This window comes from Zonotrichia albicollis, chromosome 2 (assembly GCF_047830755.1).
Source record: "Zonotrichia albicollis isolate bZonAlb1 chromosome 2, bZonAlb1.hap1, whole genome shotgun sequence".
In the NCBI taxonomy this organism is placed as follows: Eukaryota; Metazoa; Chordata; class Aves; order Passeriformes; family Passerellidae; genus Zonotrichia; species Zonotrichia albicollis.
The window spans coordinates 41,907,977-41,922,824 of NC_133820.1; the positions used below are offsets into that span (position 1 = coordinate 41,907,977).

Genomic DNA, 14,848 nt, shown 5'->3' on the forward strand with positions numbered 1-14,848 from the left:
TGGGTCCCCCATGGGCCACAATTCCTGCCAGAAAACCAGCCCCTGCATGGGCTCCTCTCCACGGACCAAGCTCCTGCCAGGAGCCTGCTCTTGTGTGGACTCTGCACAGGCTGCAAGGGACTCTGCTCCAGCGGTGCCTGGAGCACCTTCCTACTCCTCCTTCTTCACTGACCTTGGTGTCTGAAGGGCTTTCTCACATATTTTTTTCTCTCTTCTCTCCCAACTGCTGCGTTGTTTTCCACCCTTTCCTACTGAGGCTTTCCCAGAAGCACATGGGGGCTGTGGGGCTCCACTGCGCCCACTGTCACAGGGCAGCCCTGGCTTTTCTCTGGCACAGAGGCTGCCCTGTGGCACCCCACTGTCAACACCTTGACACCTACATGCACTACATAGCCCAACATAATTTCATCCTTTAACGGACCTATTTAGAATTATATAAGAGTTTTTGGAAGATCAACGTTACCTTAAAAAATCCAGCTGCTTCAAAAGTCCTGACTTCTCTCTCTGTAAGGTTTCTGTCACCCGGTACACCTCCCTGAAAGAAAAAAAAAAAGAAAAAATTGTTCTAAGCATGGTAAGAACACTGCTAAAATGCTTCCTCCTAGGGGTATCTACATTTGAGACCTCAGTTTCTTCAAACTTGTAGAGTCTCTTCTGCATGAATGGTTAATATTTTAAAGAAGTTTATTCAGTAGCACAGCAGCACAGCAGTACAAGTTAGCAGAGGAAGGAGTAGAGGTTCTTTTTTCAAAAAATATTGCTTTTTAATTTCTTCATCCAGAGAGTTTATATATGTTGATACTGGCACTTGGAGCATTCAGAACAGACACACTGCTAAAATACTTCCCAGTTATAGCCACTAAAAAACAGGTGACATTTTATCCAAAATTAGAGCTTATCCTGCTGCAGGAACCATATGTCAGGCTCTCACATCTACAATCCCTACAATTTCTTCCAATTCTTGACACTTATGCAGCCATTTTAACACCATTTACTTTGATTTAACACGATTTGGTGTCTGGTCATTAATGATTTTTTTCGCCTTTCAGTGAAGCCTCAAGTTCTTCCTGTGCACTGTCTGAACATTACACCTGCTTCAACAGCTCAGGTCTTACCAGACTGACACAGATGTTTAAAGCAACACTGCAGGTGCAGTTGAGTAGGGCTGAGCTCTAATTCCATAAACCACTACTGAATCCAAAGTGCTTTGTAAGTGCAGTAGTATTATTCAGCAGTCTGACCACTGGGCAGATTTCCTTTGTAGCTTTTAAGTCAGATCATTTCATAGTCTTTGCTCTGAATCTGAAAAGAGAGGCCTCAAGGAGGAAACAAACCAACCACCTTGAGGAGGAGTATTTCTACTGTCTACTTCCAAAACACACATCAAACATGCAAACCTAAAATTTCTAACCACAATGGCCACTCTTTAACACTAATTTATCAACAAAGTTAATTATTTTTACCCTTGAGAAAAATTAAAGAAGTGATAACTTAATAGAGCTTGGCACAAAGCTTAAGAGAAAATTAATGTGACATTTGAACTAATGTTCTGCTCTATCCTGAAATATGTCAACCAGCAACAGCTCTGAATTATATAGTTCATTGTTGCAACGCCAGGTCCATCTGTCATTCATGAGCCCTCCATTGGCAATGAGAGGCTTCTACAGATCCCTGAGCATTTTCTTTAAAATGGACTTGAGTGAACATTTCTGCCAATTACAGCCTCAGAGTAATGATTCTTCTGCTTTGTGCAGAAGGCTGGAGCAAGACAGGTAGCTTGAACTGTCACAAGTCATTTTTATTCCTCAAAATATGATTCGTAAACATTTTTTCTTGATTTTTTTTTTGTAATTTGGAGTCAGAATCTGAAACTTTCAACATTTGAACTGGAAGCCCCAAAATTATGGTTCTGAATTGCCATTGTGGGAATTGAGATAAGCTAAATTTTATCTTGCTGTCCTTACTAGGCTTACTTTTGATGAAGGAAAAAAAAGAAGATCCTAGGTATCTCAGTCAGAGTGTATTCTGAGAAGCAAGTTTCAGATAGATTCAGCTTTGAGTAGAATGAAGCATCATGTGCCACAATTGTAAGGCATTTCCATAAGAAATTCCACTGGTATCTCTAAACTAAGACACTACATGGATTTTTAATTCAATTTTTAATTCCAAATATCCTCAACCAATGGCAGTGGGGAGAACACTGACATTTTGAACACAAAATTAGCATAAGATTCCATAGAAGCCAGATATGCTGCAGAAAACATGCTGAATTACTTGGGGGAAAGCAGCTAGAACTGCACTCAGCTTTACAAGTGGTTTCTGCTTTTGACAGCACTGGGTACCCTGAGGGGGCTTACTGGCACACCAAGCAAGTGCACAAGAACTGCTGCAGCTGGACACTTACATTTCCTTCTCCTCATGGAGCCTTGATGCCTCCTCCTGAAGCACCTGTAGCTGCTGTTGAGCCAGGCTTAGCTCATGGGATGTTCTCTCCAGCTCTCTCAGCAGCTCCTGGTTAGTCAGCTTCAGCTTGGTGTTCTCTACTTTGGTTTCTTCTTTGCCACTGAGGAGTTGTGTACACTGATGCTCTAACTGGGGTGGAAGAAAAGAGAAAAGAAAGCATTACAGCTGATTGAGGCATCTTGGTTTTGAGGATTTCAGTTTGGGTCTTAGAGGTTAGCTGAGCAGGGAGCTATTTCTATCAAAGCCAAAGAATGAATAAAATACATATGGTGCTCCTCCACTGATCTTTGTAGAGACATAATTATGTTACACAAAAACAAAGCTATTCCATTCTATAACTGAATTTTATCCAGCTCAAAAACACACCACTACAAAGCATAAAAAAGGTGCTACAGAGCAGATTAGCAGCATTAAGCTGATATTCACAACTGCTGTTTTAGACCATTTTCCACAAAGACCAGGTCTACACAGAGTGATTCAGAGATCTACCTAAAAACTGCTAGATTTAAATCTGATAGCTGATAAACTTTCCCATCCCCAGCAATATGAACAAGCAGTGACCTTTTTGCCACCTCAGACAGATCTGCCAAGAAGTGTGAATTAGAGCCTTTTTATTCAGTTTTATACTCCCTCTCCAATGTACATCAAAGGAAAGATACAACCTCCCTGTAAAACAAGCAACAATAGACAAGAGTGGCTTCTGGTACATAAAGAAGTTCTATCTGCTTCTCCCCGGATAACTGAGCACATTTAGACAGCACAGCAAAACTTCATATTAGGGAAAGCATTGCTGACCTTAAAATACAAAAGCTTTATTTTGTTTTGGCTTGTTTTTTTTTTCTTTTTTCTGTATTCATTTTAAGGACTGTAAAACATCCTTGGAGCATTACAATACCATTTCAATCTTCTAGATCTGAGACATAACAATGTTTGAACTCTCATTTTGCCCATCCCAACAAGCAGAGCTCACCCAACCAAAATCTGTCCTCATCCAGCTCTTCCAGTCAGTTCCTACCCTAGAACACTGCTGTTGTTGTGGTCTTGAATTTGAACGAGGTCCAGGTTAAAAATAAGCACAGAAAATACTTTCTAGCCTGGACTGTGGGAAGTCAGGAACACATGTAGAGTGGGAGCACTTAGCAGCAGCAGCAGCTTATTGCATTTGCTGAACTGTAGCCTCAGCAGGCTCACATTTCCCATGGAACACTGGCGGGGCATTAGATTACTGCTCAGCAAGGTTGGCTTACATGGATAGATTACGTCAGATTCTGAATATTGCTTCCACTCCTTGACAGAACAAAGTTACCTATTCTAAGTAAAAGATCAGCTGCTTCAGGTACTTCAGACAAGACTCATCCAGAGGAGTGGCTTCGGGAGAAGCAAAAAGTGACTACACAAAGATGAACTTTCAAAAATTTAGGGAGCAAAGAGCTGCAGACAAAAACCCCACTCAGAGAACAGTATGGCCATCTGAAAACTTACACAGAGACTGTTCAGGAAATGTAACTGCAATGGTAGCCAACATCAGCTCCCAGAATCATCTATACTGATGTTAGAAATACTTGCTATAAAACCTGGTGCTCGCTCTTGTCAGAAAAACAATAATATAATGTGTAAAACCCAGAACATAACAAGAGGAGAAAGGATTGTTTCACAGCAATACAAAGCTCCCTTCTTCTACTTTACCCTTTGAAGGTACAATCCTTTGAGAAATACCAAACACTACCTTTAAAGCCCTCATCTGAACAACTCACAATACAGAGAAATAACTCACTAGGGGAAGGCACAGCTGGTGGTAGAATGGCATAGATCCTATAGCTTCTAGCTGCTTATTGGAGCTGCAAATTGGCTTCTATGTTCATCTGGTAGATGGAAACTGCTGGGGAAAAGATTCATGGCCCATAGACATGTTTAAGAAAACCTAAGTAGCAGAGAGAATTAACCCATTCCACAGGTCAAGCACAGACACAGTAGTTGATGGTGCATATTCTCTTTTTTTGACAAAGATGAGAGGAAAATCAAATTTAAGTTGAATAAAGATCTGGAATTATCAAATGCAAATGAGCTGTTGCTGAGGACATTTATCGGTGTCCCCAGAAGACACATACATTGAGAACCCACCATGCAGTCCCTTGTTCTTAGCTCAGCATCCTTTCTGCAGTTTTATATTCTTTTTTCTCCCTATTTATTTCAGTAGCATGTGAAAGATGCAAAATTTATACAGTGCCATAAGGCAGTTATAAGCACTTGAGTGGTACTGATCCATGTTTTCATGCATCTCATTCCCAATTCCAAGATCGTGCTCTTCAGTGGTTGCCATCAGCACAGAACCCATCATTTTATGTGAGAAGTCCAGTAACTCCCCTGCGTTTCACCTGGCCTACACCTGCTTTCTTCTCTCACACAACAGTCTGTGCCCTAGAGGTTATGCTGGATATCCTCTGTCCCCATTGCCTCCTCCTGAGATGTTCCAAATGACATCCCTTGAGGAACAGTGCCAGCCAGACAACCCTCATAAGGGAAAACCCCTCTGGCTATGTCAGAGAAACAACACAGATCTCATTTGGTTTGAAAGCTCCCTTTCATATTTTTGTTAATGATTTCCAACACAAAAACAACTACACTGTATTTCAAATTTTAAAAAAAAGAGTCTTATTAATGAAGTTTGGAAAAAAGCATTTGTGTTGCTCCCTTTGTGTTGTGGGCCAAGAGGTTCTCTCATACAACCAATCAGAGAAGTTGCAACTAAATCAAGCTACCTTCACTGTCTGCAAGAAGAGATTTAATTATCAAAGTATATTTCCATGCCAGAGGAGGAGGCAAAAGTGAAAGAGACCTCTGGATAAGGCAAACATTAGACACCACACATGGGTATCTCAGGGAATGAAAAGCAACACCAGAAAATGAGTGGGGACATGGTACTATAAAAACAGATCTGGGTAAAGATGAGAGTCACTTTCAGAGAGGATCATTAGAAATCAGAAAAATATATGTAGAAAACAGTGCCTCTAACTACACTGAGTAAAGTACTCAGATAATAGGCTAGGTTGGTATATCAGGAAAAAAAAACCATCAAATGCTCCATATCAGATTAACAATGGGCCAATCAGCTGGTTGAATGACAGAAGTTTCAGTTTTCATCAATTATCTGAATGAAATCATGTCATCTCAGCATTAGAAATAGTGAATTCCATTCATCCAACACAGCTTCCTTTCCATAAAACCAAAATGGGATAGTTTCATCTTTATGGTGTATAAAGAGCCTGTCTTTCAAAAGCACCCTTGCTGTGATTCATGCAAATTCATAATGGAGAGGGGAAATACTAAATACTAGAAATTACAAATAAAAAAAACCCCAAACATGGCAATATTATTCATAATAAGCAATGCAGTAAATAGAAATGGAAACATAAAACCAGATAAAAAGCCAATACTAATAAAAATAGCACAGACATTGTTTTATGTTCTCCAGGATAGACAATATTAGACAATGGCAATGTAGACAACAATCATAAGATAAGACTTCCTGGTATTGTTCCCTATATTGATTGATTATACTAGGCTTAAAATTGAGTGAAAGCCTTTGAATAGCTTCTGTGGGTTTTATATCAAATTTAGAAAACACATACTCGAAAAAAAAATTTTTAGAGAATTACTGGTTGACAATCAAGTTTAAACAGAGCTTTAAAGCAAAAACAAACAAACAAAGGAAATATTAAACATATTCATTAGAAAATTAGAATAAGTCATTTCTTATACTTTCTCAGTTAGTTTCAGACTAAAAATGCCTGATCTGTATGCTCCCACAGATATCTTCAAAGTATAGATTATTCCACTATAGTGCTGCAATGTGGTAAAGAGCCTGCATAAAACCACATATATTCTGATTCACAGTGGTACTGGACAAAGGTAATTAACATCAGGCAGTTGATTTCAACTGTGGAATAGACTTTTAGTTCAGTCCTGCATTCTTATCAGGTAAACTTCACAGAATAACAGAGTACCGGCTTGGAAGGGTAACTCAAGGTTCATCTGTCCCAACCTTCTTTGGTAAAAATACAGTTTAGCCAAGATGACCCAGCATCCTGCCCAGCTAAATCTTTAGTGTTCAATGTTGGGGAATCCACCATTTCCCCAGGAAGTTTATTGCAACGGCTGATGGTTCTCATTGTGAAAAACTTTCTTCTTTTTGACCACAAATTCATATTCTACAGAGGGAATTGTGTTTACAGCACTCCATTTCAGCCCTTTAAATTTCAGTGCTACCGCCTTTCTCTATTGCTAGTCTTTACTGCAATGACCTTGGAGCCACTTTACAGCAAGTTCTCTGCTCCCCCAAGCAGGCCATGCATTTTAGAAGCAAAACACCTCAGATTTTATTATGGGAACTTGACAAGCTGTTACCAATGCAAGGGAAACATGCACTGCTATAAAACTGTTATCACAGAGATATATCAGGAGCAAGTTGTTCAGGAGGGAGCATTTTGAGTTCATAGTGCTGAATCAGTCCAAAACAAGTAAATGAGTGGCTGGTACAGGCTTTGAGCAGAGGTGTGCACTAGAAGAGCCAAATCATTGTTCTCTGCTCTTAAACTGGGTGTTAAGCCAGCTCCTAGAAGACTGAGGGCAGTGGAATTATGCTACATTTTCAAAAAAATTGAGCTAGTACCTGGGGACAACATACAAAGCATTATTTTATTCTCCATTTTGTCACACAAAAGGAAAACTACTTTAGAAATAGAGGTTAACATTTTTCCTAAGCACATGACACAAAAACAACAGAAGGTCACAATTTGGCACAACCACATCACACCAACTTGCAGTTTTGGAACCTAAAATAGTACCTAAAGAAAATCATATGAGCAAATAAGAGCCATCTATTTCTTAACTCCAAAGGATATCAGTTAGTACCCTTTTCTGTTTTTGAACCAGCTGTTCCAGTTCTTGTTCTTTTGACAGCAGCTTGCGTTCCAGCTCTTGGCTTTGGGACTGAAACCTCTCTGTGTCCTGCAAAATTCCAAGAGGAAATGGATTAACAGAACAGCACAATTGCATCATAGGAGGAGAAATAACGAGTCAGTGATTAAGTTTTCCCCAGTGACTATCACAAAACACAGGTAGTACTCAGTTTAGGGGTGGTATCACTCATGAATCTCTAAACTGCTGTAGTCCAGCAGCTCCCATGGCTATGGTTGGTACAGAATGTGCTGATTGCACATGAGTAGGTATTGAGTCTAGAAAGTGGAGGCAAACATCCCAGGCAGGAGGCTGAGGAGCTGAGCCAGTCTAGATCAATGCAGCCAGAATGTATCCTCTCATTTCCAGCCACAGCAACTCAGTCTGATGTGAAAGAAACAGAAACTCCACGAATCCGTCACTAACAACAATTTTTCACAGATGTTCCACTGGTATGAACAAGCAACTGGGGCTTCAAGCTCTGCCTTTCACTTAGCAATTATATGAACCTGTGCACTATCTAAGTATCCTGCAGTCACTGGGAACTCCCAGTCACATTTGGGATTATTCCTGACACTCCTCAGCCGAAAAAAATTGTCAGCCCTCTCCTGAGTAAAATCAGATTCCAGCAGTTTGTATCAGCTGAGAATTTGTCCTGTTTCTCCAAAAACAGGCTTCTACTCTCTCAGGTCCCCAGGAAAATGCTTCTAAACAAAAATAAAAATTCCCTCATGGCAGCAGTCGTTGTTACAAGTGTTTTCCCTAAAGCAGTACATGTAATGGGGTAATGAAATGCATGACAACTGGTTCTTTCTGGGGAAGAATATATATGCAAGTGAAAAAACAAACTAACTGCCCCTTTTGTGTAACATTCAGTCAGCAGGGTATTAAGTATTGTAAATAGCTACAATTTGTACTTTTTTGCATCTTTACAATTTCTTTAAATGTATTCTTCAATAGCTGCTCTTCATTCAAGCCACCATAATTTCCCCTTTATATGGCATCAATGCATCTCCCCAGGCTGAAAAGTCTTTGTAAGACTTTGCATTAGAGAAAGAATTTAACAGTCAGATCTCCCCAGATCTCAAATTAGTCATGCAAAGAAACAATACTTCATGAGTGTCTGGCAGCCCTTAGTGCGACTGCTGACTAAACTGTAAATAGCTTGAGTGGGAAGCTTTCATGAAAAAGCCTAAAAGAAATGGCTTAACCTCAAATATATAACTAATTAGGACACCCAACAATCATTGCTTACGGAAAAGTCTTTGTTGTTTGGGGCTTTTCAGTATCACTTGAGTTGTGGACTATTAAGAGCACATAAACTATTTGTTCCACAAAAGTGCTGTCAGGCAAAGTTGCAAGTACTTTTTATCCTTCAGCTGGTATACAAACTTTATTTAAAGGTTTCCTCTTATCCACCACTAAAAACTGCTCTCAGCTTGGAATGGAAAAAAACTTGAAAATTTGAGTCAGGTTTGCTACCCAGTAAGGCAAGTGAAAGGAATGACTCCTTAGACAGCTGATAAGGCACTTTTTTTTTCCTTTTTCTCTTTCTTTTTCTTTTATTTTATTTTGGTTGCCAGGGAACAAAAAATACTTGATGTATTTGCATCACAAAAGGAAGCTTGAGATATATTTGATTATATTGTCTAGATATATTTATACATACTTGATTGAGAATGGAGGCAATAACCACTATTTTGGCAACTATTTCTATCACGTATTGCTTAAACCATGTATTTGTTTCATTTAAATGACTGATGCCAAGACAACAAAAAGGGATGAGCCAGTAGCTCATGATTGACTGTCCCGGGGCACCCAGAGCAGCTGTGGAACCTCCAATATTTTAATACTCAAAAAGTAATTTGCCATGTTCCTGAGCATCCTGACCCAGCTAGGAAGTAAGGCATCACCTTCCCACCTACAAGATTCTAGGGTGATTCTTTACTGGAGCATGCCGGGAGTCCTTGGTACTTTCCTAATTTTACAAGAAAAAGCAGGAAAGAAAAATCCAAAGAAAAGACTACAGACACAGTAGAGGAGATTTAAAGACAACTTCCCAAGAAAAGGGAATTAATCTTCAGGTGTTTTGGAAGCACCATGGCAGTCACCAAAGATTCTGTCCTGTGTTTATTTTGTAAATAACCTGTGGTTGTTCCACAAATTACCATCACTTGATTCATCTCTTATTGTTATCCCTCCCAAAAATCAGAGACTGCAGAATTCAACAGGATTAGTGCTGCTCTGAACAACCTCACAGAGTGTTTTTCCTGATTGTGACCAGAAGCTGGACCTAGAGTAGCACCAACAGTACAATATTTGTAGTTCAAGTGACTTTCAAAAGCATGCCAGCTGTGCTGTATGCCAGCCACTGAGCACAGGACATCACAGCTCCTTCATCCAACAAGTCACTTAGCCTGCAGCTGCAGAGACCAAAAGTTTGAAGCTGCAGCACAAAAAGTAGCTGTGAGGAAAAAAATTTTTTCTTCCTCTGTTGTGAAATACATTTTGTGGGCTTTAATTTCACACCCAGAATGAGTTTAAAACCACTGAAAGGGGGAGCAGAATCCATGGCCACTATAACAGAGACACTCACTTTCAAGAGAAACTGTTCTTTCTCCTTTTTGATTTGCTGTTCCATTTCCTCATAGAGATGTTGAATTTCTTCATCATAAGCAGCAATTTTCCTAATAAGAGATAAAAATACACTGAGTGGGTCTTTGCAGCATTACTTCAAGTTATGGCCCACATTACCAGCTAAGTTCCACATCTCTGCCTTTACACAAAACTCCAAAGAATGTTCTGATGTCAAGGAAATAGAAATTTTTGTGCAGCAATGCTCACAGATTTTTTTTTTTTCTCATGGAAGTAAAGCTTCAGTAGCTCAAAAGCTAATATAAAGCTGATGTTTCAATAAAAAGCAGCTGTTCATTATTCAATTTTAATGACTACTAGATCTTGGGTAAACGGAAGAGAGTTTCCTAATGACAATACCAACATATCAGAACCTAAATTTGACCGTTAAAACTATTTTCATGGCAATTTCCTGTTTTCTATTCCTAGACTGCATTGTTGCCCATTCAAGGGTACTGAATGAGGTACTTCTATCTAAGACACATTAGCTAGAACAGAATTCTTGAAAGACCTTCTTGAAAGCAGCCTTACTGCCTCTCTAACTGCTCTGCTGAAACAAATTTGAAAAGCCCAGACAAGGAACAGAAATAAATATGCTGTGCACAAGTGTATGCAACTGTAGGAAGAAAAAAGAAGAACCTACAAAGTTCACTTTTTTCCAGTGGAATATTGCAATTAAAATACCACTGCAGTTTGATCCATGAAGGATGACATGGAGCAAATGTTTAGCTTGGACAGAAAAAATTTAACTGTTGACAGGGAACAAGATATCTGCTTTGTTCTGCTACTATTCTATTCTATGCTCACTATCTGGACACTGAAAAGCAAAAATATCTTTGTATCAAACTCAGGAGACATCCTAGAATAATTTTTTAGAGTGATTATTAGGAACTTTATCTGACAGTACTGTATATTGCCTCATATTCTTCCTGCAATAGCTGTTCCTTGAGCAATCTGCATAATGCATCTGTCACAAATAAATCTTCAAGGGCATTCACATCAGCAAGACAAGGAACATGCAGCAGAAAAAAACCCCAATATTTATTTTGTATCTACTTTTTTTTTTTTGCCCAATGTGGCACATATTCCATGTTTTCCCTCATTGAAGGCCTGGTTCTCTTCCAATTTAAAACAAAGCTAATTTTAAAGAAAATTCAAAAACTTCACCTAATCTAAGAAGAGTGAGTAAAGCCAGAAACAAGTCTGTCTTTCCCCCTTTCAACAGCAGAACACCTGACACTGCCACCTTGCTTTTTCAGTCACAGGTAAAAAAAGTGAGACATTTTCCCAGGATTTACAGAAGCAATACACAACTGTTAAGCTACAAGAATTGGAGTAAAACAATGGCTGTTACTTAAGATTTTCTTAAACTCTGACTAGGTGACAAAAGCAGGCCCCAAAAGGGCCTTTGCCATGTAACTGCAACATTTCAAATAGAGTGCCAGACAATCAAGAAGCCCCTTAGTTGCTTTGGTCCCCTTACACTGTAAAAATGTGTCATGTTCTGATCTCAAATAATTTTCTTGAAACTAAGAAAATGCTCATTTCTTAAATTATCATTCATCAATGGAAGCAAATTACACAAATCCCTAGAGAAATAACTAGTTAGAAAGGCATGGCAGAGATGCTAGGACCATACACCTACTGTATTCAAGCAGTAAAATGTCACTTTGACCAGCACTAGACTGACTACTGAAAAGCCCTGTAACTTTGCAGAGGCAGAACACACTGCACAGCAGTCAGTGTTTCCATGGGAATCATAAAGATTTCCTGAGCTTCTGTATGACAGGGAGAATAACTTTAGTCCTGTGTTTTAGCTTGCTGATTTAGGTATTTTTTTCCCTCTAATGTGTTTGGAAGCAAAGGATATGGCAGCACCATGACGACTACATCCTGAAAGCACTACTGAGTGTAGGAATATTTTCAGTTGCTCTGGCACATAAGCACATGCCATTTCTGCAGGCTGAATACCCTGCAAGCATTCCATTCATGGATTCCATTCTTACCTCTGATCAAATTAAACAGAAGGGGAAAATAATACCCCCTCGTAATCAAAAGTCGAACAATTATAAGTAAAATAACTAACAAGCAGAAGAAAAAAAATTAGCTGGCAAATATTCCCCAGATATATTCAGAAGAAAAAAAAAAACTGAATTGATAAGGATATATCATTTTTATGTGATAAGGATATATTATTTTTATGTGAAAAATACAACACGTTTTTCTATTCCCTTAGATTACCCCTTCAAGTTTTACTTAACACGTAATTTTATAATTTCAGCCATATTTGATAATTTAGTCTCTCCTTTCAGTAACACTGTGGAATAAACAGATAGGGATGAAAGCAGATGAAATGTAACGTGAGTTCACTAAGTTCAGATGACAGGTTCAGGATCAACACACTTGCAAGGGTTTAATTTCTGCCCATACATGTAGCTGCAATGTGAATTGTTTTGATTTCCTAACTGTTGTCTGTGCAGTTTGTCATAATGGTTCTTTCTCCTTAAAAAATACAGTGATTTGTGCACAGTGTGAACTAATCTCCTGAGATGCTGAGAGATTCTCCTCATTTTCCACAAAGATGGATTCTGACACTATCCCATGCTAAGTGAGAAGTCAGTTCATATTTCCCTTCCCCTTTACCTTTTACCTTTTGTTTATCTTGCCTGTTTAGAACTCTTGTTTGAAACAGTCTACTTTTTTATTAGGTTTGTCCTTCAAATGCAAAAGCACAGCAGCAGACAGAGCTAATGGCAGTTGAAGATTTTATCTGCTATTAGGAGAAAAAGTTCTTTCTCATCTCTTTTAGGCTTACTTCCTATCAGTCTTATTAAAAGCCCCTTGGTTCTACTGCCAGGGATTTGAAGAATAACAAGGTCTGTCATATTCCACTCCAGCCTTTGCCTCCTCATTCAAGAGATACGACCTTTTAAAAATAGCTCTCTCAGAATAGCTGCTCTATTCCTTTAACCACTGAGATGCCATTCCCTGCACTTTTCCCCATCCCACTACACTCTTCCTGTGTTGCAGAGACGAGAACTTCCCACAGCGTGCTCAGGATATGGGTGCACTAAGAGTCCATGCAGTGGCAAAAACATGCTTTGCCACATGCCCAGTACCCTCCCTGCTAGTGCCAAGCAGTTTACTGGGCTCTTTTGGCTGATTTTGGGAAGCTCTCTGCTATTTTATTTTCTCTTCCTAACATTAATCTCTTTTTTTTTGTGCTCGATACATCACCCTATTATTTTAAAAAACACTGCTATGTTTAAGAAGCCATCTAATTTCAAACTAGCCCTTAAAATGAAACACAAATACCAAAAATCAAGGAGAACTAACCTCCCCTGGCAAACAAATATGGTACCCACAAAACCACATTTGGCTTAGATTTAAAACCCGTTTGGTTTTGGGTTTTTTTCTCTCTCTCTAGTAACATCAGTATTAACCTGCACAGTCCCCCAGGTGTGCTATATTTGCATCTTTGTGTATTGAGAATATATGCTCATCCTCACTGCTGCCTGGACCTACAAACAGGAATAGCAGCAACCTACTGGATCTATTGAACCAGAACAGGATGAAACTCCTGGATGTCTCAAACCATGGAACTCAGGTTCAAGAATGAAAATATGTACATGTGAAAGGCCCAGAAAAAAAGGCAAACAAAATGTAGAGAAGAACATCACGGGTGAAGAGCATAGATTTTTATGGCATAAAGATCCCAGCACATGAACTTCTGAGGGCATCCAGGATAGAAGAAAAAGGAACAATTGAAGACAAAAGCACAGCCTACACCCAGGAAATGAGACAAAAGGCAGAGAGCAGACTGCCTTATTGCCTAATGACTCACAGAGGTGAGTCAGGAAGGAAAGACTCAGGAAGACAAAAGATCAAATTCATATTCAATTTCCAAAGAATATTATTGTCACCAATCAAGAAGAGCCCAGTAGACATTATAGGTCCTCAAAACCCAGCATCCCTTCTATTCTGTGACCCCACAGTAAATCCTGGCCAGTCTCTCAGATACATGCATCTTAGTGCTAGTAAGAATGTAGGTATTAAAAAAAATTAATCTTCTCCCTTCTAGGGTGCTGTCTTGAGCTTTGTTGTGATTCATACATAGTTTAAAAGAAACAGGTTATTTATCCCCACTGTTACATTACTACTCTGATTCCTTCCAGCAATCGACTACAAACAAAACAACAATCAGTGTGCTGAATTCAGCAGTGTTATCAGGAGCAACAAAAAGAAGAAATTAGCTAAAACGTGTCTACTACAAAGGCATGAAAATCCAACGCACTTTCAAGGTAGATATTTCACATCAGCCAGAAAAGATAATGCTAATGTACTCTCTGTACACCTCTGCACTGATCAGAGCTATTAAAGAGACACATTTATTCATTCAGCTCCCATGAAAACATTCATCAAAAAAACCCAGAAAACCCTCACAGAACAAACCTCTCACCACACATGGTAGTTAACAAGCTCTAGTCTAAAATCAACAGCAAAACTCTCTGTATGCTGTTTCCAGCTGCCTGAAGGCTAAAACCACACACAGAGACTTAGCTGAAAATGCTACTACCAATATAAACCAATTGTCATTAATGATCATACATTTTTAGGTCTTTTCCTTCTTCATAGGCCTTGTCACATTCTCAGAATAGTCAGGAGAGTGCTGAACAAATGAAGTAAAATTTCATCAATATATTTGCCTTTATTGCTCAGTCTGTAAGAATCTGAAATTCAGAAGTAACACTTTAAAATAAAAATACAGTGGAACTTCAACTACACTCACAGTTTT

At 39.1% G+C, this 14,848-nt stretch overlaps 1 protein-coding gene across 3 annotated transcripts in view; it reads right to left on the reverse strand.

The window, feature by feature from the left end:
- The window catches only part of CRACR2A (calcium release activated channel regulator 2A), a 58,855-nt gene that overhangs the window by 27,161 nt on the left and 16,846 nt on the right, over window positions 1-14,848 (reverse strand). For all 3 annotated transcript variants that reach the window (XR_012578974.1, XR_012578973.1, XM_074534914.1), the window contains exons 6-9: window positions 10,016-10,106; window positions 7,375-7,470; window positions 2,405-2,592; window positions 464-535 (exon numbers count right to left, since the gene is read on the reverse strand). Coding sequence is in view for 1 of the 3 variants with exons in the window: in XM_074534914.1 (XP_074391015.1) it covers window positions 464-535; window positions 2,405-2,592; window positions 7,375-7,470; window positions 10,016-10,106 (447 nt within the window). In the remaining 2 variants the exon portion in view is untranslated. The remainder of the gene's footprint in view (window positions 1-463; window positions 536-2,404; window positions 2,593-7,374; window positions 7,471-10,015; window positions 10,107-14,848) is intronic.